Source organism: Aythya marila, assembly GCF_965140915.1.
Source record: "Aythya marila genome assembly, chromosome: 1".
NCBI lineage: Eukaryota > Metazoa > Chordata > Aves > Anseriformes > Anatidae > Aythya > Aythya marila.
The window spans coordinates 118,913,754-118,938,741 of record NC_139042.1 but is presented as its reverse complement, the minus strand read 5'-3'; the positions used below and the strand labels follow the sequence as shown (position 1 = coordinate 118,938,741).

At 38.3% G+C, this 24,988-nt stretch overlaps 1 protein-coding gene across 1 annotated transcript in view; it reads left to right on the top strand.

The window, feature by feature from the left end:
* Positions 1-3,787: 3,787 nt before the first annotated feature.
* Positions 3,788-24,988, top strand: part of F5 (coagulation factor V) — a 31,483-nt gene continuing 10,282 nt past the window's right edge. The window contains exons 1-15 of the mRNA XM_082781683.1: positions 3,788-4,065; positions 7,110-7,201; positions 8,470-8,592; positions 10,273-10,485; positions 12,432-12,575; positions 13,338-13,559; positions 14,300-14,465; positions 14,778-14,955; positions 16,016-16,118; positions 16,503-16,714; positions 17,483-17,633; positions 18,011-18,223; positions 20,118-22,023; positions 23,694-23,856; positions 24,721-24,957. Coding sequence (XP_082637809.1) covers positions 3,905-4,065; positions 7,110-7,201; positions 8,470-8,592; positions 10,273-10,485; positions 12,432-12,575; positions 13,338-13,559; positions 14,300-14,465; positions 14,778-14,955; positions 16,016-16,118; positions 16,503-16,714; positions 17,483-17,633; positions 18,011-18,223; positions 20,118-22,023; positions 23,694-23,856; positions 24,721-24,957 — 4,284 coding nt within the window. The 5' untranslated portion in view covers positions 3,788-3,904. The remainder of the gene's footprint in view (positions 4,066-7,109; positions 7,202-8,469; positions 8,593-10,272; positions 10,486-12,431; positions 12,576-13,337; positions 13,560-14,299; positions 14,466-14,777; positions 14,956-16,015; positions 16,119-16,502; positions 16,715-17,482; positions 17,634-18,010; positions 18,224-20,117; positions 22,024-23,693; positions 23,857-24,720; positions 24,958-24,988) is intronic.

Sequence of the window (24,988 nt, the reverse complement as noted above, 5' to 3'; positions counted from 1 at the left end):
CAGTTGTCAGACTGGGCAAATACAGAAGTCTTAGTACAGAAGTGAAACTGGAGCACAGAACACAAGCAGGGTTTAAAGTAGGAGCAAAATTCTTTGTGGAATAAAACTGAAAATTTGGGTGCAAAAATTAATTTTAAAATTTTTGAGTCAGACATTAATGTAGTTTCTGAAGAAAGGAAGGTAATTCATCCTTCTCTTTCTTCTATGAACGTTTCTTCAGACTAAAAGGCAATGGTATCAGACAAATTTGCTGAAGAATTGAAGTTAAATTTTACAACGTTTAGAGAATTCACGTTTCTGTGAAACTGAATTCAGTGTTTTTGTACAAATAGTACTGGGTCTGGCTAAAGAATAGTTTCTGGAAAACATACGGACTGGAGAAATACCCAATTCTAATTGAGGAATTGCTTTTCTCCGAAGGAAAAACAAGATTAGAACATGTGGATGTGTTTGTCTTAATCAACGTGATGATTTATCATCTGAAGCCGTTAGTACCAGAGCAGTCTGAAAATGCTGCTCTTCTATATTTCTACTGTCTTGTATGGTCACATATATTATGTGGTCTGCCTTTATTTAAGGGTTATGCAGAATGTGTTCTTTACACACGGCCATCAAATACAAAATGCATTAACGTGTTCCTTTTTGCATAATTTGTTCCTAGAAAGAAAGCCTAAAAGTTTCTCTACCAACTGTTTTCTTAGCTTGCTCACGTGATTTTCAATATAGTACATCTTATCTTAAACTTCTAAAATAACTCATTTCACAGATTAAGTTTTCTTGGCTTTAGTGCCTTCTTGCAAAAAGAGAAGATATTTATTGATGGTTTCTCCCTCTGCATTGTGCCTGGTAGATCTGGTACGTACGTGTCTATCTTTTACCTACATTCAGAATCATGTGTTTACTGCTGATCAATAATTAACTCATTGTTTGCCCATAGAAGTCCTTTCGCCCTGCGCTAAACAAAGTATGCTTGCTGGACACGTTGTGCATTGATTTGTGTGTCTGAATGAGAGAGAGAGACAGACCTGTGTTAGGGCATTATTAGCAACTAATTCAGTAATTATTTTACAACTTTATACTAGCTCGCTATTAGTCACTACAGTGTAATTGTTGAAACTAATGGCTGTCTTTGGCATATGACTACCTGATAGTACTCAGACAAATGAAGTTTGTCTGTAATTTACTGAAAGCTGAAAATCACTTCATAACTCTTTTGAAGAGTTATCTGTTCTTGATTGCTCAGACTCAGCCTAGGCTATTCTGGGTGAAAAACTAGCAATACCAGTTTGTTTTAGTGGTCAATCTTTAATAGGACATCACTTCCTACTACTCTTTTAGTATGTTTTCACATGTACTATAACAAGAACCAGCACCTAGGCGTCAGAACAGATAGTAAACTTCCCCATTTAGTGGGCTGGCTTTTAGTGTTAGAAAGTACTGTTTACACTTCTCTTCCCATGCTTTGTTCTTATTTTGCATTTAAATATCAGTACATCCCAAAGGTACAGCTTAGCTTTGAGAATAACTGTGTTCATAGTGCTGCAGATTGCTTTGCCAGTATAGAACCCCCACATTCATCAAAAGGGATAAATCAGAAGTAGCTAATTGATTATCAACGTTGATTCTCAGTTAACAATCTCACATCAAGGGTTTCTAACCAGGTTTTCTTGGTATTAATACTTGACCTGCATTTGTTTTGTTTTGTTTTGTTTTAATTACAGGGAAGAGTTAAGTTTTCCCTTATATGTATGTTTCTAATACTTAAACAGATCATCAAACAGTCAAGCCAACTTAACTTGTATTTTAATTTTGTCTCATCAGCCTATCACATCAGAGTACAGCGAGATCCTCAAATCTATCTATGAGAGGGAGCTTTAGGAATAGTGTTGTAAAGTCCAATGGGTAGAGATTGAACATAGACATGAATCAGTTTTCTTTTTGTCAGAGAAATGTGCAGTATTTGTATATGCTTCTGTATGAATGTTTAAGAAGTAGAGACGAGCTAGCTTAAAAGTGAATGTGCTTTAGGTTTAAGAGAGTGTGATAGGCACTTCAGCACTAGCTGCTCCCCATCAGTTCCGAATAGAAGGTAAGAATAATTCATTTGCATGGAGATAGTGTTTTTGTTGTTGTTTTTCATAAAATCCAAATTATAGGCATTTTCATGCTGTCAGACTCTTAAACACCTGCACTGAAAGAGATCCTGAATCAGGGATGAAATTGGGACCAGAGCAGAAATAAGACAAATATTACAACTTCTTATTTTAAGATTATTGAAGCAATGTGCTAAGGGTTGTGGTGGGTTCTTTAATCAAATCAAGAATTACTTAGTAATAAAATAGTATTGGACTGCGTTTACCTAAGATTTTCTCATCAATATCAGTGCACACATTATAGTGCAACCTAGCTTTTGCTGGATTCTGGATTTTGAATCCATTTCATACGTAATGAATGTGTTGAAGTGGATAATGGGTGCAAGTGATGAGCTCCATGCAGATGCAGTAAGAGGTAACTTCAGTTCAATATGCTGCCTTGAAACTGTTCCATGATGAAAACTTTCCATGCCTGTAGTCATATGCTGTACAAGTGATCATGATTGTTTTCAGGTTTAGGCATCAAACTATTTGGACATTTGGTAAAGGAATATGTAGTTATTAGTCTTATTTGATTTCTATTTCTTTTATCTGTTTCTCTATTACTTTTAAGGCCATGCCATGCCTGCTGGAATAGAGTTATCATATGAGCTGCCGATTAGGCCATTCTGCTGTTGAACAATGTATCAAAACTGGACTTCGTCAGGTTTTGTTTTGAAGTACTATCATCCTTACTTTGAAGTAATATCATCCTTATTTATGTCTGGATCTGGAATTGGATTGTTTTGGGTTTGTGTTTTTAGGTTATTTTTTTCTTGCCGACAGTCGCAAAGCATTCTTGTAAAACCATTGTAAACTTCTATTCATGAAAAAAAATAAATATTTTCCTTTTTCCAGTTATTGCAGTGCACAAGGATAAAAGCCAACAACTTTCTACTTGCTTTGACAATTTTTTGAACACTGGCAGAAGTGGGGAGAGACCTTTGTTAGTACAGCTGACATTTGTAATTAGCCTATCAAAAGGTATTTTCCTAATAATTTCTCTTCAGATAAATTTTAACAGATCCTTACCAAGACTAGATGAGGAGGATTCTGACTATGCACAAGTCTTCAAGCTGACCTGTTAGCTGCCACTGAGAAACCAGTTCATTATCTAGTATGAGTTTCTTGAGAATATAGCAGGAACAAAACCGAAGTCGGCAATGTTAAGAAATTGGATAAGCTGTATGAGGTAACCTCAATTAGATTTGAATTTCATTTAGCTCTGCATTCAGTTCTAGTCCCCACATCTAATCCCTCAGCATTTTGCTCTCAAACTGGGAATGTTTCCACAGGTCTTAGGAGATGTTGTTGCCTATCTGGGAAATTTCCACTACGCCAAGTATGTGCTGAGTTTCTGTTTCCTGGTAAGACACAATATGTGCCCCCCTCCTTCCTAATCAAGTAAGTCAAACATCTTGTAAGTAATCTAAGTAATTATTTCCTCCTCCTGCTGCTTCAGTAGACAATGGCCCAACCGCAGTCTGTAGCAGGGCTGAAGCAGCTTCTCTGTAGTGCATGTCTCTCAGTGAAGATGAAGTGGAGGAGGGGTGGGAAGGTAGTTTAAACAGTTTTGTTTTTTTTTATCTCTATTGGATCCCTGTCAGCAAGGGGAGGAGAAGGTGAAGAGCAGTGACCTGAGCGTAGTGAGCACTGTTACCCTCTTGCGTCAGGATTATTTCATTTCTGAGGGGAAGTTGGAAGCAGCAACAGCAATAAAAGCAGCAGTTTCTGCCTCATCTTCCAGAGCAGCATCTGCAGGCATCTGTACCATGACACTCCACTGCATACGTCTTTTTCTCTTGCTTCTTCTTGGTTCATGGTGGCCAGACTCAGGGAAGAATGTGGTGGGAGCTGCAAAGATCAGGGAGCACTATATAGCTGCTCAGACCATAATATGGACCTACAAACCAGAACCTGAGGAGAAGTCCAGGTAACAAAGTACAGGTTAGGAAGGGTAAAATTAGTTGTCTTTTGGGACTGGAAGTGTTTTGATTTTCATGGAGAATTTTGGAGCTCAGGAGAACCTCAGAGCCTGATCTGTTGGCTTCAGAGGAGCTGTGTGATCTGAACTGGAGACAAGGAAGTATCAAAAGTTTTTTGTTCATTAATTGATAGAATCATTTTTATGTTTTCAGAACACTTGTTGAATACATACCAGGGCTTGTTTTTATCATCATCTGTGTTTGTCTTTTTTAAAAATGTCATTATTTTTAGATACATAGATTTTGAGCATTGCTAAGTTTAGCCGTGATTTGATAAGATTATTCCTTAAAGTCTGATAGGTTTCACAAATAGGTCCTAATTTGGGTACTATCACTTTCACTTAAATCGAAGCCTGATGAACTTTGGAACTAGTTGTTGTTTCTGAGTTGTTCGGTAGTTTTTGTGAAATGTTCATCCTGCGTTCTGCTGAGCAAAGGTTGTAGGATCAAGCATTACTATACTTTAGGTGAATTTAACCTAATTTCAAAACTCTTCTTTTATATAGCATTGCTGAATGGCCAACCTACATGCATACAGAAATCAAGCTTGTAAATAACTTCTTTATATTACCACTGTTACACTGAGAATTACACACATTGCAAGTGCAATGCTACAAATGACAGATCTTAGACCTAACTTAGAATTCTGTTTAAATTTATCTTGGTTCTTATACTGAGTTTACTATGGTCATAATACATAGCTTCTAGCTATGAAATGAAATGGTACAAATTACTCAGATGAATTCTTCTGTATTCCCCTACATTGAAGGGTGTATTTGGATATTACAGCTTTTTTTTTTTTTTTATATATATATCAGTGAATGACTTGTTTTCTTTATTTTGGTTTAGTCTGTGATTTTTTTTTTCTTTTTTAATATGTATTGGATTTCTGGATGCTGTGGCAAGGACACTTCCAATTCAGTTTCCAATTTTCTACATATTCCTTTTTCAAAACTAATTCAAACAAAGTTTCTGTGTTTTCTAAAACTTCTCCTTGGAAGTTTAATACAGCGTACTGTGACCATAACATCAAACTGGCAAGACAGAAGAATACAGGTTTTAAACATAGGAATATGAAGTCAAATGCCATGTAACTGTTGACCTGGTCATGTGGATTCAGTATTTAGAACTTCAATATTATCTGCACTGAATGCATCAATATAAGCATCGACTACTATTTCATTAAATGTCACATTTTGGATAGATTGTTTTCATGCAGTAGAGATTCAGTAACTGTCTCAAACCTGAGTTTGAGGTTTTTACACTGTAATTAGGTAAGAGTTTTTCATGAGCAGTGCCTATTGAGATATCTCATGTATGTGTTTACAGTAGGTTACATACTGTGTGGATCTAATGAACTTTGTAGAACTTTTAGAAATACAAAAAAAAAAAAAAAAAAAAAACAAACTCCACAAAGATACTTACTGAGGAAGGGCTAATTACTTGAATCCCAAAGGCATCTAACTTGTTCTGATTTCAACAGGAACTGAATATGTAAATACAGAGAAGAATCCGATAGTTTACTTTTTGGAGTTCTAAGTAATTGGAGAGGCTGAAAAGAGAATGGATTATTCCTGAACTGCTTCCTTAATCTTCCAGCCATTCAGGCTAAGGACACTTAACTTCTCTTCAGCATCAGTGTTTTTATCTTTGTATAGGTTTAACGATTACCATGACTGAGTGATATTTATAAGATAGTTCAAAACAGAATGAAAATGTATTATTTGTGCATGATGTATTTGCTGATGCCATTGCTGAAGGTTATGTAACTAGACTTAGTTGCACAGCCTGAGATTTGTGAAGTGTTCCTTTTACCAATACAATGGGCATTAGTAAGTTTCCTCCTCCACCCCATAGTCTTACATGGGTATTCTATTGAACATTGCCACATTAGCGCAGTACCAGCCAATGAAGATGGTTTGTGTTCTTCCCCTTAAGAAAGAAATTAAATTTTATCAGTGATTTCAAAGAAAACATAAGGAATTGAGGAATGGACCACTTCTGCCTAACTGCAGGTGAAAGAGTGTTCCAGAGGTATTTACAAAAGATCTTTACAAAAACAGATCTCCCCCTTCTGGATGCTGAATGCCACTGAAGCAAGTTCACTTGATAGTCTCTGCTCAGCTTCTCTGTGCACGAGAGACCCATCAACTTCCCACTATCAAACGTGCCTTGCTTAACTGAAAGAGCATTACAAAAATAGTAAGTGGAAGTACTGTTGGATCCAGCCATTGTATGTACTAGGAAATCAGCCCATATATACGAAACTAAGTACAGATTATTCTTCCTTCAGCCCTCATTTCATCATTTTCATTCCGGAAATGTTGTGTGCTGGTTTCCTTCTGCTTGCTTCAACATTTGCTGAGAAAACAGTGTGTGGTCTACTGGGTGTGTATTTCATTTATGTAACAAGATTTGGAAGAATTGTCTGGTATCCCAAAAAGCAGATTTTTTGGCTTTCTGTGAGCTTCTTAGTTGTTTTCAGGGAACAGTTTTATGTTTGTCTCAGAGGTTATAACTACTACAGGTGCTTGCTGTTTATGCTGTTATGCAATTATTGTGGTAAGTCTTAAAGTTTAAACAAGGAGCTCACTAAAGAGAAATACAAGTTTTTCATGATGTTTTGTCAGGTGCTTTCTAGGTAAATATGGTCAGGACATCTTCTTCTCTTAAATGGAGAAAACCAAGATGTCTTCATCACAGAATCAAAAGGACTATAGAAACCACAAGCAGAATCAGGGATAAACTGTGCTAGGTACTGTAATTGTACGTTTAATAGGTATGATATGGCCTAGCTCAACAATGTCATAGACAATAGAGTAAGAGGGAGAAGGGAAGACAGTAAAAAGTGTTAGACCATGTGACTTACCTTCAGCAAAATGTGTGTTTAAATGTAATTCCAGAATTTATTTCCTGAAATATCTGTTGAAAAGCACTGACATCTCTGAGAATCTGTCCTTCTAATATTTTTTTGCAATTCTTCTGATTTCAGATTGGTACATTCTGATCCTGTGTTTAAGAAAATTTCTTACAGAGAATACGAAGTGGATTTTAAAAAAGAAAAGCCAGCAAATAAGTCTGCAGGTAAACAGGAAAGAAAAGTTCTGAACTATTTTTGTTTGTTGCATGTCTTAAAGCCAGTAAGCTACTAAGCAAGCTTGTTCTTGCACATTTAACCAAATAGACACAGGGGATGAGGTCTTTATCTACAGTGCACTAGGCTTTGAAAGGCCATTGAGAAGCTGGATTTTTCAGAGGCTAGGGCTCAGTGCTATCTGCAAATAAATTGCATGGTACAGAGCTGTTCCCTTCATTTTCAGCATCAGGTGAAACCTGCCATACACATTTAGAATTGCATGGCACAGTCACAGTGATGACACCAATAAATTCATGTGGAATTGGCCTAAGGTCTGAGACAAAATGTGTTTCTGATAGATCACTGGAAAGGAAGAGACAAACTATGAAGTCAGATGTGAAAAATATCCCCTTGCCTTTGCTGTCCTTTACTGCTTGAAGACACTTTAAATGGATGGAAGCAAATTCTTATGCTATACATGAGCATTGTACTTATGCAGGGTACTTATATAGTCTATCTGTGCTTCATAAATAACTTCTAGATGGTTGAAACCATCTAAATTTCAAAGCAAATGTGAGGTTTGTGATATCAAATTGTTACAAGTCAGCCTGAAAGGTCTAGTCTATGATCCGATTCTTTCCAGAACGTGTGTTCTCCTATACTTTCTGAAAGTGCTTTTTCTTTACAAAGGAAGAAATTTACAAAATGGTTTACAAGAAAAGACTAACAGTCCAAAGGTTGCCTTAGTGATCCCTTTTAAGAAGGGATATAACTCCCTCTTAAGACCTGTTGCAGGCTATGCATAAAGAAATTGCAATATGAAACCAATTATTTATTTGGATTACATGTTTGGATCTTTTTGTCTGTGACTTATGACACAGAGAGTGTTACTTAAATGTTTGAATGCCTTTATAAACTCTTAATCTGCCTTCCTGAAACTGTATGATTGAATTCTATGTGAAGGATCCCTAGAAATTCCCAGTGATCCTCAATGTGAACCTGTTGATAAATACTTTGTATCTGGAAAATAGCTTTTTCTTTGTGTTAGTTTCCAGATACACAATTCATAACATTAATGACTGTGAACTGCATGCTTTACACCTCCCATGTCCCTTTTTATGGGTAAAGGTTCATTGCAATGGTATTATATTCCTGTCTATATTTTGTGCAACTTGTACTTTAGCAGAGCTCACACTCTCTGATGGAGAACTCTTCCTTTCTCTAAACAGACTGTTTTGCTCACAGTTTCCTCTTTTCTTATCTTGAATATCTACAGGACTTCTCGGACCAACTCTGCGTGCTGAAGTCGGAGATACTTTAGTAGTTCACTTTAAGAATATGGCTGACAAGCCGGTCAGTATTCATCCCCAGGGCTTAGTTTACAATAAAAAGGCAGAAGGTAAATGCTATAAAAGATCTATGTCTTATTCTTTTAGACTATTGCATGAAATATAGAAGGGGCCCCAGACCAATGTTTGGGGTTATGTGTAACACAAATATATGTTGATTGTGGATTAAAACTTCACACTCAGTTAGCTCCTTGTTCATCGATATAATACGAGGAATATGAGTGTCTTTTGACATGTACATTCTCCTGACCAGTTCCCCTGTCTGTGTGTCTAATACTTTTTGCTCCTCAGGAACCTGAGGAAGCAAAGGGAGTTGAAGGGCAGTGGGCTGTATTTCCCAGCAGAACCTGAACGTGCATGTTTGGATAACACTGATATAGTCCATTGGTTTTCCAGAGTACAACAATTGAACCCCATCTGGGCAGAACTAGCTTTTTATTGCTCAACTTGATGCTATCTGGCCATTTACCTTCATCTAATAACCAAATAAAGAGTAGAACAGAGTTTAATGTAAGGACAATTTAAGGGGTAGTCTGGGATATTACTTCTCAAAGAGCTTTAGCTGTGGATATTCTAGCAAGGAAGAAGGTGGCCCAGGGAAGTGTTGAGGCTAGAGTTTCTTTAGGTCTTCTGGACTTTCCTTCCTGGAGCAGGTTTTGATGAAGGAGGAGGAAGAGAAAAGAATTGTAAACTTTAAAAGCTTTTCAGAACAACACTGATTTGCAGAAGCAAACACTGAGAAAGCAAACAGTCCATGAATGGATTTGTACATACATGGGGATCTGACAGCTTTTGACCTTTGAATCGAGTAGGTGGTTAGCTGTGTGTGAAGCAAGTGAAACTCAGAACGTTGTCTTGCTCCCTCACATACTATTTGGAGTGAAGACCCACAAAGTTTTCTGAGACAATTCATCCCATAACTGCAAAATGATTTATTTAAGGAAATGTAAACTCATTGACACAGTTTATGATCTTATGATGAGTCTACAAACTGACAGTTAAATGTCTGCTCTAACGCAGTGAGTTGGAGTGATTGACTGTGTTTCTTGGATTGCCTTGCCCTAGGTGCTGAACCAGAGCTCTAAACTGCAGTTTTCAAACTTATTCAAGGCTTTCTTTATTATATGACTGCAAAAGGAGTTTTGCCTTCATCTCATGGGGTTGGACAAAATATGTTATTGGGTATGATAGGTAATTCAGTTTGACTATCCTATTAATATGCCTTTTGCACCTAAAATTTTCATCCTCTGACTCCCCTTTGTCATACGGTATTGGGGAGGGGGGTACTGGGTAGGCATAGATACGAGAGATCACTGATATCCAGTGCACAGAAAGTCTAAGGCAGCAAGCCAGTGCTTGTCTGCATGATGGCTTTATTAGAGATGATTAGAAAGATGACAAAATGGGTAGTATTTATCCACAAATACATCCACAAAGGATTAAGTGAGCAGAGACAGCTTCATGCCATCCTAACCCTGGTCAGACCATCAGAGAGCCCCACCTTTTGGCAGTGAAAAAAAGTCCCAGGAAATTTTAGATTTGTAAGAAACAGAAGAATTGAATAGGTACTCTTCCCTATGCTCCCCTACACAATGTGAATAGACATGAGTTGTTCCTATGTATATGGCAAAATAGAAATCAGACTTTTGAAATTGATTGTATGAGCTTTACTTACCTCATGCTTTAATTATTCTTTATCTTCATGTGACCCTACTGACTTTTCTTGGCAGGCTCCCTGTACGATGACAGAACGTCATCTGTAGAAAAACAAGATGATGCTGTGCTTCCAGGCCAGGTCTACACATATGTGTGGGAGATAACAGAAGAAGTTGGTCCAAGAGAAGCTGACCTTCCTTGTCTTACTTATGCTTATTATTCTCATGAGAATGTGGCAATGGATTTTAACTCTGGTCTGATTGGAGCACTGCTTATCTGCAGGAAAGGTAATGAAACACTTTGACTACTGTAAGGTAATGTAGGCTTATTTTTTAATAATATTAATGTTCAAGTCAAACATGTTTTATAGACAGCAGATGGCATGGACTTGGATCTTGACCCTTTCCTGTACAAGGAAAGGATTATACAAGGGCACTCTTCTCACTGACAGACATCTGTTCAATTGCAGAACTTGCCTACTCATTATTACTGAACAGGAGTGTCATTAGTACTAACCATGATCCTCCTGAAGTTTTATTTATTTATTTATTTATTGAGAATTGGTGCTTTTAGTATTAGAACAGAACACAGTAATTAGTTGGAAGGGATCACTTAGTCCAACTGACTGACTGCTAACTAAACGTTACGTTATCAAGAGCATTATCCAAATGCCTCTTGAATGCTGGCAGACATGGGCATCTGCCACCTTCCTGGGAAGCTTCTGTGTTTGACCACCCTCACAGTGAATAAATTTTTCATAATGTCCAGTCTGACCTGGTGCAGCTTTGCTGGTCCTGCATGTCTGCATGGCATCAAGACTTCCTCTTTTTCCAGCTCTACCCTGTCCAGCAAACTGACTTGGGGTGAGCAAGTGTTTGGGAGGGGACACAGCTGACAAGCTGAACCAAATTAGTAAAAGATATTCCCTACCATGTAACATCATGCTCTACAATAAAAAATGGAGGTAGAGGACAAAGAAGCGGTGGGTGGAGGTGGCATTGGCTTCCAAGGTGAATTTTGCTTAGACTGGCTGGCATTGGTCTGCCTGCGGGAGATGATGAGTGATTTTGTTCATTTTTGCATTCATTTTTTTGTTTGATCATTTTTTCCTTTTTCCTTAATTTACCGCTATCTTAACCTACAAGTGTTTTTTTTTTTTTATTCTTCTTTCTGTTCTGTCTTCCATCCTGCTGCAGGGGATGGGCAGGAAGTGAGCCAGCAGCTGTGTGGGGGCTTGCCTACTGGTTGGGGTTAACCCACTACAGTCTGACACATTATGAGCATCATAGATTGTGTAATGTGGGAAGGTTAGAAAAGGGGACTTTTGAGTTAATGCATTGACTGAATGAATATTCTTTGTATGACAAGCAGATAAATTCCTCTGTTGATCTGAGAGTCCTTCTTTGCAAGAATACAGGAGTTTGTAGCCTGATAAAAGTGAAAGAATTATATAAAGATAGCTGTTTCCACTGCAGGTGCTTCCTCCTAAGTAGAATAATCTGTAACCTCACAAATTTTCAGTTCCGGCAGTCCAAATAACATACATTTTAGTCTTTAATTATGTACATTTACTGAAAGTAGCAAATTGAAGTTTTTGATCTGAGCAATCTATAGAAAGAATTGGTGAAATCACACCAGTTCTGTGTGGCAGTTAATTATGCCTAAAATTAATTCTGCTTATGGATAGAAATCTCACCTGCATCACAAACTCAACTTAATAGCTTCCTATAACTGATCCAATTCTGCGGTATTTGTGATTCTTTTATACGCAGAAGTTTTTTTGCTTTTTAAAGGAACTGATGATCTCATTGTGGTGCTTGAGAAGGCAGTGTTCACACTGCAGATGGCTCAGACATCATTCTTCTCTTTGCCGTGTATCTCAGAAGAGAAGCCAGAGTCCGACTGTGGACAGAAGGCTGTTTGATTCTCCCATTCATTAAGGTGCTATCTGCAGCGCATTGCCAGAGTTGTCAGAGTCAATTCATTGCATGTTTTTAATCTTCCCTTGGATATTAGAGACTTTGGTTCCATGGTTACCCAAACCCAAAAGCAGTGGAGAAGTCAAATTAGTTTATGATCATTATTAAGATCTTTGGTTCTTGGGCAAGCTCAGCCAGCACATGGTAACAAATGAAGCAAGCTCATTAAATACACAGAAATGCCGTTACATTGATGTGGAAACTACTCTACTTCTGCTTCAAATTGAGATCTGTTGTTTCTTTCTTCTTCATAGGAAGCCTCAATGAGGATGGGTCCCAGAAACTTTTTGACAAGGAGTATGTACTCATGTTTGGTGTTTTTGATGAAAACAAGAGTTGGCAAAGATCAGCATCACTCAAATACACAATTAATGGGTATGCTAATGGAACATTACCAGGTACTACTCAAAGCTTGTGTGATGTGAAATGAACATTAATGAAGACTGAATGTGAATATGAAATGAATGCGGCTAGAAGGAAGTTATGCTATATTGCTGATAAGAAGAACAGGATTACTAACTTAAATAAAAAATAAAATATTTTTTACTCAGCTAATGGGGAAATAGTGATGTGGCTAGGCAAACTGCTGATTTTAAAGCATGTGGAACATAGTAAATGGAAAACTTCCTGTAAGTGAAAAATCGGTTGCTGTTAAATCAGATAATTAAGTGGGAAGACCTTGAGGGTAGTAATAGGATGATTTTGTTGCTACTGTTTCCCCTTATCCTAAGGAACTACTTTCATACCTCCATCCAGTCCATCAAGCAAATAAATGACTGTTTAGAGTGTTTTGTTTTGTTTTAAACAAATACTGGATAGGATGGTTACTTTCACTACATTATGTCCACTACACACAGCATCATTCTTTAGCTTGGATCATTTTTTCAAACAAGGACAGTTTGGTGCTCTGAAAGAGAGCTACTGGCTTTCTTCCTCCTTCATCTCACTATAAGTCAGGTTGTCACTTGCACGTAAGATTTAAATATCTACATGTATCTTCCACTGCAAGCTTCTGAATCTTCCTCTTGTTGCAATTGCTAACCACAGGTATCAGAGATTTATTTAATGTTTTGAGCAAAGACTCATTTCACACCTAGTGTGGCATGGGTAATTTGTATGATTTGCCTATATTCTGAACACTACTCTCACTTTTCTTTCAGATTTAGAGGCTTGTGCATATGACAACATTAGCTGGCATTTGATAGGAATGAGTTCCAAGCCAGAAATTTTCTCTATTCACATCAATGGCCAGGCCATGGAGCAAAGACATCACCGAATTTCTACTGTTAACCTAGTGGGAGGAGCATCAACCACAGTAAACATGACAGTGAGCGAAGAAGGAAGGTGGCTGATTTCTTCTCTCGTCCAAAAGCACCTGCAAGGCAAGGAAACATCTATTTATTAGGCAACTGTAGAGTTGTCCTCTTCTTCTTTATGTCCCAAAGAGCTTCTGTTCTGCAGTGGTACAGTAACCGTGTTTCAGATGGTTGTCATTTCACTAAGAAACCAGCAGAGAACAGGGCATTTTGTTGGAGCTGGAACTGTAAGATGAACTAAAAGGTGTTCTTACCTGCAGCTTTACTGCTGTGTGCAGATCACAGAGCAGCAGTGAATCTGAACTTGAGCTTCTAAGTTTGTGAGCTGCTCAGATGAGCAACATTATAAAATAAGTGAGGAACTGCCTGTTTCCTGAGAAACTGAACACTTTTAGCTATGGACCACTCAATGTAAAGAAAATACTTGCTCCTTGTCATTTGAAAGTGGGTATAATTAGTGATCAAAACTCTGTTTTAAAGAATGAGAGAAATCTGTCTTATGAGAGCTGGAAGACATATATTTTGAAGGGGGGCAGGAAGGAGGAAAAGTAACTTTCTATCAGTTCAGCCTTTTTCAAAAAGGATTAGTTGAGAGAGCTGCTGTATTCAGTTTGATTAATATGGTTTCCTTAGAGGCCTCCCCATCCATATAACCTATATGGATGCAGCTTTTTTAAGCCTGAGAAGATAACAGTTGTGGACCAATGCTTGCAGGCCACCTTAGCTGAAGAGATGAGAAATGCAATTGAAATGGTAAGATTTCATAAAATGGAAAAATCACTGTGGTACTCTTTTTTTTCAACTAGCTGGAATGCATGGCTACCTCACCATAAGAGACTGTGGGGACAAAGAGGCGAAGAAGAGTCGTCTCTCCTATAAAGAGCGCCGTATGGTCAAGAACTGGGAATATTTCATTGCTGCAGAAGAAATCATTTGGGATTATGCCCCAAATATTCCAGACAGCCTTGACAGGTAAAATAATATTTTGTCAACATAATAGAGAATGTTAGTACAAAATCACAGAATAATTCAGGTTGGAGAGGACCTCTGGGGGTTGTCTCACCTGAAATTGTACTCAAAGCCGTGCCAACATCAGTTATTTCCAACTGCAAAATTAGACCAGGTTGCATATCATTGAATTTTCAAGGCTGGGGACTCCTCAGCCTGGGCACCTTTTTAACCTCACAGTGAAAAAGATTTTCCAACATAATCTGTTGTTATGTAGCAGCTTGCATCCACTATTCAAATTTTATTGATCAGTTTGTCTTTTCCTTTATTTTTAAGACACTATAAAGCACAGCACTTGGACAACTTCTCGAATCTCATTGGTAAAAAGTATAAAAAGGCTATTTTTAGGCAATATACTGATGGCACCTTCACCAAACGTCTGGAAAACCCTCGTCCCAAGGAAACTGGGATCTTGGGCCCAACTATAAGAGCTCAACTTAATGACAAAGTTAAAGTAAGTAACATAAATTCAGAGATATATACTATAGCATAATTTTTCTGTTGGGCACAGTTACATGAGAACTAGTTTGATTATTTTTTGACAAATCATATAGCTAGTGTTATAAATATTGGCCTTATTAAAAGGTATAATGATGCGTGATAGTGTTTAGGTTAATTTTTTCAACATTCTGTCCATAATTTCCATGATTGTGCTTTATTTTACAAACACTATTCATTTACACTTTTTGTGAAGTATATTTTTATGTTGACAGTGGTCCAAAATTTAAAAAGTCAGACCCTGTTGGACTTCTGGGGAAATGTAGATCTGAGGCTGAAATTAATGATATGCTCACTCTTTTTTTTTTCTTTCTTTTTTTTTTTTTTTCTGGCTGTTTTAGACAATGTTACGAACTTTTAATAGTTAAATGTTCTTTTACTGAGTTATCAAATGAAACTACAAAGCATCATAGGCTTGTGCTGCTGTTTTGCAGTATCACATCCACCTGCCTTTTGGTTGTCACTTAGGGATACATCACAAGGTTTCCTGGCCTTTCGTTGCTACCATGATTCTGAATCTGAATTTAGCACGGTGTTCCTTCCTTTTTTTTCCCTGATTTTATCATGAGTAGATAGGACATCTTACCTTTTTGCTCACCTCCCCTTTGATTCCTGGAGTCCGGGAAAAGACAGACTTTTAAGTCAGACTTCTCTCATACTGTAGGTAATTAAGAATTTAAGTCAATAATTCCAAGTATTTCCTGAAGCAGTATGTGCCTAGAATCTGGAAGAACAAGTGTTCTTTTTAAGTTTTCCAGAAAGTTTGTGTAAGAAGCTGAATTTCACTTAATGGACTCTACAAAGTGTAGAATTTGCGAGATCCTGACAAGTACCAGCAGCCTTTAGACATTGGATTTATAATGTCAGACAATATTTAAGGTATCCCTGTGCCTTTCGAGCTCTTCCAGAGCTGAAACCAGGCAAATTCTACTGTAGTTGAATCTTTTGGTTATATGTTTGGACACAGATTTGTGGGGTACTGAATTATTTTTGTCTTGTTTTGTCTATCAATACAGATTGTGTTCAAAAACAAAGCCAGTCGACCCTACAGTATTTACTTCCACGGAGTGACACTTTCAAAGAACGCAGAAGGAGCTAATTATCCTCTGGATCCCACAAGTAAGAAATCTGTGGGTCATGTTTTACATACCACTAACTGTTGCAGAGGGTCTCATTGCTTTGAAAGAGATGCTGTAGATAGGAATGCATGTTTAGGAGACCTGAATTCTATGCTCTGCCTCTGCTGACCTGTTAATGTTGCTTTATAGAGAAACCAGGGTAGTATGTGCAAAGCATAAACAACTGTTCTTTTTTTGGTGTCTTGATTTTCTGTTCTTGCTTGTGATTTTAGAAAGACCCAAATGTTCCTGCTGAATTTACCTCAGAGGTAGCTTGAAATGGTATAACTACACCAATTTCATTAAAGGGTGCAACCTGACGCTGTATAAAGGTCTGTCTGTAAGTTTGTATCATTATTGTTTTCCCTCTTTATTTTTTCCTTAGGCAATGACACCCAGAGTAAAGGAATTCAACCAGGGAATACCTACACTTATGAATGGCAAATTGCTAAAACAGATCAACCCACTGCACGGGATGCACAGTGTATTACTAGGCTATATCATAGTGCTGTAGATATTGAGAGAGATATAGCATCTGGACTGATTGGCCCACTTCTGATCTGCAAAAGTGAAGCACTGACGCAGAAGGGTGTGCAGGTAACGTGTCTGGCAACCTTTTGGAGAGATTTTGCTTATTAATTTATCTACAGTGAAATTTGGTTTTGCTTTGATTTAGAGAAGTGTCTCATGAAGAGCAATCAAACTAATATTTTTCTGAAGAAATCACTTGAAGATGTAGTAATCATCCACAGTTGTGGACGAATTATATTCTGATTTTCTTAAAGCAGCATTTCAACAAGAAGTCAGCCTGATTTACAAGTCTGTTCCTAGACTTGATGCTAATTTTTCCTGCTGCTATTATGCCTTCATACTCTAAAGACGTTCAGACCTGAGCTGGTTCTTGTCTGTCAGACCCTATTGAGTTACATCCATGACAGTCTCAGGCATCACTAAATCTAAAGCAATGCGACAGGATGGGAGAGTTCTGGGAGACTGATTCTCTATTTGCCATTCATTGAAATCTTGCTGGCAAAGACTGGAGCATTGCTTTGGAGAAAAAAAATGTCAAAAACTTGTGCTCAGGTCAAACCAGAAGGCTGGTCCTTTTACAAACTGCCCTGTTGCATACCATCTGCATGTAAGTAGTGCTAGTGGCTCGCTCAGTGCTCCACCTCAGGCTGGCTGCTGCACTGTCATCCTGAAGTCCTGACCCTCTACTCCCTTTCATTGACCCCTTGAATCACACTTACCACAACTCTGTTGAAGCTGACGTTGTTTACATAGTAAATAAGATAGTAGAATTGAGTACTTGAATAAGTGCCTCTGCTCATAAAATGCAATTGTGCTCTGTTGGTTGTCTTCCAGAAAAAGGCAGATGGGGAGCAGCATGCAATGTTTGCTGTGTTTGATGAAAATAAGAGCTGGTACATAGAAGATAACATCAAGGAATATTGCAGCAGCCCTGCCACTGTTAAGAGGGATGACCCCAAGTTCTATAACTCGAACATAATGCACAGTGAGTGGGATATCAAACTGAAGATTATGAAAGCTCATGTGAGCCTGAGCATTCAGTGATTGATTGTTCACAGATGTAGTGCAATCAGGGAATTCTGTTGCCAACACTGGGCTGGCTTTCAACCCAAGGCAAAGGCAAAAGTTATTCAATTTTGATGCAGTTCTCTGCTAATTTGGAGATGCTGTTTCCAGAGTTGGAATCCCCATCAAGGCTATTGGGGTTTCAGCCCTGTGCCAGTCTCTCTTTGAGTGTAAATATGAGTCCCATTCAGTGGACTGACATTGAAGAACGAGAGACTTTCAAAGTCTTGCTCTTTAGTTTTAATATTGGTGAGGCATGAAAATATTGAGCCACCTTTTATTTTGCTTTCGTTTTAGCAATAAATGGCTATGTGTCTGACAGCAGTGAAATCCTTGGATTTTGCCAAGATAACGTGGTTCAGTGGCATTTCTCCAGTGTTGGCACTCATGATGACATTGTCTCTGTTCGTCTTTCTGGGCATGCTTTCCTGTATAAAGGAAAATACGAAGATGTGTTGAACATTTTCCCAATGAGTGGAGAATCAGTCACAGTAGAAATGGACAATGTTGGTAAGTGGCAAGACTGCAGTGTTTATTTGACAGCTCCTCTAAGATACTATTTTATTCTCTAGTCTGTAAAGATGTATCCAGATTGAAAAGGTTTTCAGATAAACATAGTGGCATAAAATCATGAATCATTCCCCAATGCTACTGATATGTATACAGTTTTGTTGGCTAAGCACATAGCATAGTGGTTGTTTGTGTTTTTCTTGTTTTGTTTTTGTTTTTTTTTCACTTCACAGTTAGAATTAGGGTTAGCAACGATTGCTTTAAGGCATTTTAAGACTGTCCATGCAAACAACCCAATATGAAGTCCACTGCATAATTCCCAACTTTGATTCCCAGCTTGGCCATCCAAAGTAACCTAAAATGAGCCAAGATTGTCAAATTACACTGGTCATTATTGAACAAAGTGGCTACGTATTACCTCTAGGCTTGTGGTCATTTAGCAGCAGTGAAGTCTGGCAGCCTGAATCAGATCATTAGTTCATCAGTATCTATGTCAATATCTAACTAGGATTAATACCAGATCTTGAAAAAAGTGGTATTACAACCCATGTAGTCCACACATAAGGAATTAGCTATGAAAGGATAGAAATATGTTTCTCATTGAAGACTCTGTCCAATGATCACCTTAAAATCTCACAGGGTTTAGGTATCTTTATTTAAAATATCAGTGTGCTTTTTTTCCTCTCTTTTGTGTGTTTGAATAACTGATTATTTTTGTCCTCTAGGTTTATTTTCAGTGATCTTACAATCTCAAGACCTTATCAGTTAAAAATGCATTGTATGTTAAGAGTTGTTTTTTTTTTTTAATTATTGTTCAAGTCTGGGGGATTATAGTAACTCCAGCAGACTTGCTGCAACTTCACCAGTTGCAGGGCTGCAACTGGTAGCAGGGGCTGCAGGGCTGGTTCTCATTCCTCACTCCCAGCTGCTGTTGTGCAGCAGGTTTTATCCATCTTTAATCTGCTCTCACAGAGGCACAAACCAACAGTGGTTATTGGCTCAGCTCTGGCCAGCAGCAGGTCCCTTTGGAACTGTCTGGAGCTGGTTCGGGTCTAACATGGGACACCTTCTGGATTCTTCTAACAGAGGCCACCCCTGAAGCCCCCTGCTACCAAACCCTTGGCACGTAAACCCAATACACGACATCCTTCTGTCTTCCATCACTTCTGCTAGTTCCAAAAGCAAGCTGCAACAAGCAAAGAACTTGATCTAATGCTGTTTAAGGAATCGGATTTGTATTTTGTTCTCTGCATATCCTAGTTTCAAATGGAGGAGTTTATCTTCTAACTTGATTTAATAATTCCTCCTTGGTTTAATAATTCCTCCAAAACCTAGTCATTTAGACGCTCAGATTGGCAGCTTAATATTTTATGTCCATATTAGAAATTCAAGTTACTTCATTTTTTGAAGATCATCTATCCTTTATGCATTCATAAGCTTTTAAAATGCTGTGTTTGTCAAAGGTTTGTCTATGTTTTCTCAAAGTGTTTGTTTTGTTTGAGTTCTTTGTGTGCGGCAATATACGTAACATAAAAGACAGCTTAAAATTAAAATTTTATCTCAGAAGACCAAAATCTTGGATCCTGCTGTAAACATAGGATTCTTTATATAATTTATTTCTTTTTCATGAGATATGTTTGGACTCAGATCCTTGGTGCACCTTAATCACTGGAGATCTCCATCTGTTATTTATTTGCTATTGTTTATTTACATGTATTGATTATTTTTCACTGCAGTGGAGCTCATAGGAATCCCAGCTGAGGATTAGCAGTCTGCTATAACAGTTGCTGTAGAAACAAACCCAGCAACTTGCCCTGACCATTTACACAATAGGCAATATCCGCTCCAATAAATACTGCATATTAGAAAAACATTTTTTTTATTTTGTTTGCAGGCACTTGGCTTTTAGCATCCTGGGGTGCCCCAGAAAAGAGTAACGGCATGAGGCTGAGATTCAGAGATGCCAGATGTGAATACGAGGATTATTCTTCGTTTGAAGTTGTAGATGTCACATACACGAAGACTGATAAAAAGGCTGCTTCCACCTCAGCTGAAGAAAATGTGGGAGAAGAAGCAGAGACAGATAATTTCGAAGATGATTACCAGGAAGAGCTGGCTGCTCTGTACTCCATCCGAAGCTCAAGGAAGTCAAAAGGAAATGAAGAAATGCAAAACCTCACAGCACTGGCCTGGGAACACTATGAAGACGCTGCTGCAAGTTCTACGGTGGCTGGTGACTCAGGTCTGAAAGTTATAAACACCAATGAATCCACACAGCTCTTAGAAATTCATACCACTCCTCTTCCCCAAGTTGAGGCTGAAACATTCCAGTCAAATTACACATCAGTGACAGCAGAAAAGGATTTATTTTTAGCTAGCACCAGTGATGGAAAGCCTGACTTAGTATTTGAGAACAGAAGCCAAAGCAGTTATGCAATAGATCACAGTAACATGTCTGCAGCTGAACACTTGCTGAGCAATGGGGAAGCCCAAATGGAAGTTGCAGAAGAGCCTTTGACTAACGGAAAGGACAGTAAATTTTCTTCAGAGGAACATCAAACAGAAAGCACAGGGAAAGGAAATGACAGCATTAATAGTAAAAGGAAAAAGCGAAGCTCACTGGCTATTAAGTTTTACTCCATCCAAAAGATGAATGCCCTTCTAAATCATGTAAGAAATAAAAATGCTTCATTTTCTGACGAGACAAGTGCACCTCATTCCATGCATCACGCAGAGAACACCACCAATATAACTCCTGTGGGAGATGGACAGCTTCCAAGTGATTACGATGATGAACTGGAAGAGGAGGAAATGAAGGAGGGAAATGCTATGCAAGCAGTTAATTTGACACTTGAATTGGATGTCTTTGTAGAAGGAGACGAGTCTAATGCATCCAGCCTCTCTGAACTCGAATTATCCAAAGACAAACAAACAGATACTTTCTCTTTAGATCATACTTTGGGCAATGTAAGACCTAATTCCAGCCCTGCACTAGTGAAGAACTTACTGGAAGCATCATTGCCCAGGACTGTGAAGTATTCATCCAAAATGACAAATGAGGAATGGAATTTGGTGTCCGCAAAGGAGAGTCTGAGATTAGAGGCAAACTTAGATAAGTCTGTTAGTGGTAAATTCCATCGTGGTGGCAGAAATGGTACATTATTCCTAAATAAGCATATGAAGAAGGATGACGGGTTCTCAGGTCTAATGGGAGGAAAGCGCAAAGGCAGCCACCGGCACCCAACTCTGAAAGGAAAGCGGGGAAACAGGAATGATACTTTGAGTTCATCTGGAGCCCTCATCAGGATCCGAAGGAAAAAACAGGAATACCCCAAAACTGCTCACTTGTTGAGCCCAAGGAGTAAAAAATCCCAGAAATTCCCCAAACCTGCAGCAGAGTTTGGCCGCGCACTGTTTCCGATTGAGGCCAACCACACAGCGCCACCGTGCTGCACCAACACCACAGAGGCGCTCAGTGAGGCCAGCCACGGGGGGCTGCCAAATCACACACTCTCGCCACGGCAGTTTAAGCCATCCATTGTGATTGGTCTTCCCCATGGCAATGGAGACTACGAATATTTTTCAGGAGAATATTACGCTGAGGATACGTCAGGTGGTGAATATGAATACCATTATGTGAGCTTTGATGACCCGTACATGACAGACCCAAAACTGAATATCAAAGAGCAACGTAACCCAGAGAGCATTGCTGAACATTACCTGCGTAGCAGAGGGAATGAGAGGAGATACTACATTGCAGCCAAGGAAGTCTGCTGGAACTATGCAGGATTTAAAAAAAGGTTTGGCTAAATCCTTTACATTCTTTTTGCATACCATCCTCATATGTAAAATTGAAAATTCCTCTGTAAAATTGAAAAATCCTCTGTAGTACGTCAGGAGGGAAACTTCCAGTTAGTTTTGTTATACTTGGACAACATGTTTTATGTCCTTTAATTTTTGGATTCTGTAGTAGAGACAGCATAAAGACTTCCTTGCACAAAGCCTTTCCAGTGTTAAATGGGCTAACTGATTTAATACATGAAGGACGTGCTTAGAGGCAGCATGAAATCACACAGTTTCTAGCACTAGCAAGAAGTGATTCTGGTGTCTCAGTTATCTCTTGTAAAATTAGATAATACTTTCCAACCTTACAAGGTCATGGCACTGAAAAATACATGCAAAATGATTAACCATGCTAGTGATGGAGGATGCCTTATATTTAAAAGTGAAAGCAAAGCTGCATGAATTATAGCAGTGTTGTTCTTACTGTTTAGAGAAATCAGAAGGTGACACAGACCCTAACATTGAGGATTTTTCTTTTTTTTTTTTTTTTTTTTTTTTTGACAGTGCCCCCATGCCACAACGAAAAGTATGTGACTTGAGAGAGGCTCATACTAAAAATTTAACTTAGTTCATCCAAATTAGGGTCACTGTTTATCCTACAATGTGTAGAATTCCTAGTAATTTTTTCATCAAAAAGATGAACTTTGTGGTTCTTGAAATGAACAAGACCAAAATTGCCTGTTTTGCCACAACTTCAGTTTTTATCACAAGTAGAAAAAGCAGGAGCAAGGAAACTGTCAGTACAGAAAAATCAGCTCTGAAATATATAATTTTTCAGATTGAATTTCTAATTTATTTGAATGATTTTTTCCACACTCTTTCTGTATCCTCCGGGTTTATTCCTGCCTCACCTCAGTCTGTGTAAATGGCATTTGTAAAAATAGCAGAAACCACAGACAGTTTCTCAGTGCGCTTGGAAAAATAAAGAAATCCTTATGCTCGGAGCACTATACAGACCTCCCCAGTGCGGTTCATTCTCAGCTGCTATGATGTACATAGTTTCAGTGAAGTTAACAGAGCCCATGGCATATGCAGTGTCAGTGTGCTGGAGAGCTGAAAACTGTCATATTAGGTGACATAGGTTAAGTTTCTATTTTTGCAGTACTAGTAATAAGGCAATGTTTATATTTTATCAGAATAATAACCTCCTGATGCTTCTATTTAAGACCTAACGAGTGGTCTGAGTGATTAAAAGCTTATTGGTTCTTGCCATCTCTGCTTTTGCAAAATACAGATATAATTAGATGTAAAATGTGTTTGTTAATTTTCTGGAGATGGTACGTCTATGAGAAAGTAAGGTGTAGGTAGCACAGTAAATCTGAGCTAAGCTCTGATTTAGCTTATTGAGGCTAATGGTAAAAAAGGGAAACAGAGCTTAGATGGGTTTCCAGAGGCTATCTGGAGTTTTTGCCACTGACAAATGACCAAATCTTTGAAGGATCTCATGAACTCAAGAAGAAGAATTGCTTAAGTATTGTAAGTTACGGTTTTCAGAATCCTCTGATATTTGTGTACTTATTTACATTCTGAAATGTTTCTGTTGTATGAGTACTCAGATTTCATCAGAGCAATTTCCAATTCACTTGTATGACTTATTATTTTTTTTCTGGTGGGAATTTCCTTTCAGTACAATGAACAACAAAGCCTGTAAAGATGGTACCACATATAAGGTGATTTTTCAAAGGTATACAGATAGTACCTTTACAACTCTCCAGGATGAAGGCGAATATGAAGAACACCTTGGCATCCTGGGACCAGTTATCCGGGCTGAAGTGGATGATGTAATCCTAGTAAGTCACTGAGTATGTGTACAAGACAGGAGTTTCATGGTGATCTTAGTGTGATATAAATGGGTCTGAAAATACCACATTTTACAAGATGATAGGGAAGTATTTTTCAGAGCTAGAAATTGCATTGTGGACAGAAGAGCACAGTGAGCACAATTTGTTGTTTCATTGAAGGGGTAGGATCCCCCTTTTCTCCACTATCCACAGTAAATTCACTTCTGTTTTTCTAGTTTCCAACCATTAAATACTCCTCACCTTTCTCCATTCAGTCTTCCAACACACAAGGATGGAGTACATACAGTAGATCTCATACATTTCTGCTTATTTCCATGAGTCGTATACAATAGGAACACATGGAGCTACATTAAAAACATGAGTATGAAGAAAGTCTACTTTAGCTTGGGGAGGTAAATATGGAATCTCCCTATCCTCATGTCTCTTCTCTGGGACAAGAGAGAAGCACTGATTTCAGTGCGAGTGACACATACAGAGGTCTAATGTTACTATTTGCTTATCTTGCGCCCTTCTTTACTGCAACCACGCAGCAAAACGTAAGTAGAAACTCCCTGCTTGCTGTAAACAAGCATACCCAGAAGTGAAGGGCAACAGCAAGAGACCTAGGAAACTGGGCTCAGTAGAAGACAGGGAGTTGGCTCATGTTTCCTACTTTGTAATTAACTACCTGCATTGAAGTATGTGACTTTGCATGGAGATCTCAAAAGAAATCCCTGCCAACTTTGACATGAACAGTGTGGCCTGTAGTCATACAAATCTTGACCCTGGTTTGAGGCTATTGAAATGTATTGTGTAGGTGCTGTGGTTTAGGCCTGAATTTGCTCAACGGATTTTTTTTTTCCTTTTCTCTAGGTTCATTTTAAGAATCTGGCATCCAGACCATATTCTCTCCATGCCCATGGACTCTTCTATGAAAAGTCCTCTGAGGGAAGCACTTACGATGATGAGTCTACTACTTGGTTTAAGGAAGACGACAAAGTTCAGCCAAATAGCAGCTATATATATGTATGGTATGCAAACAGGCGATCAGGACCTCTGCAGTCAGGAGCAGCTTGTCGGTCCTGGGTCTACTACTCTGATGTAAATCTGGTAAGGAAATTGAAATAGCCATTGATAGCAT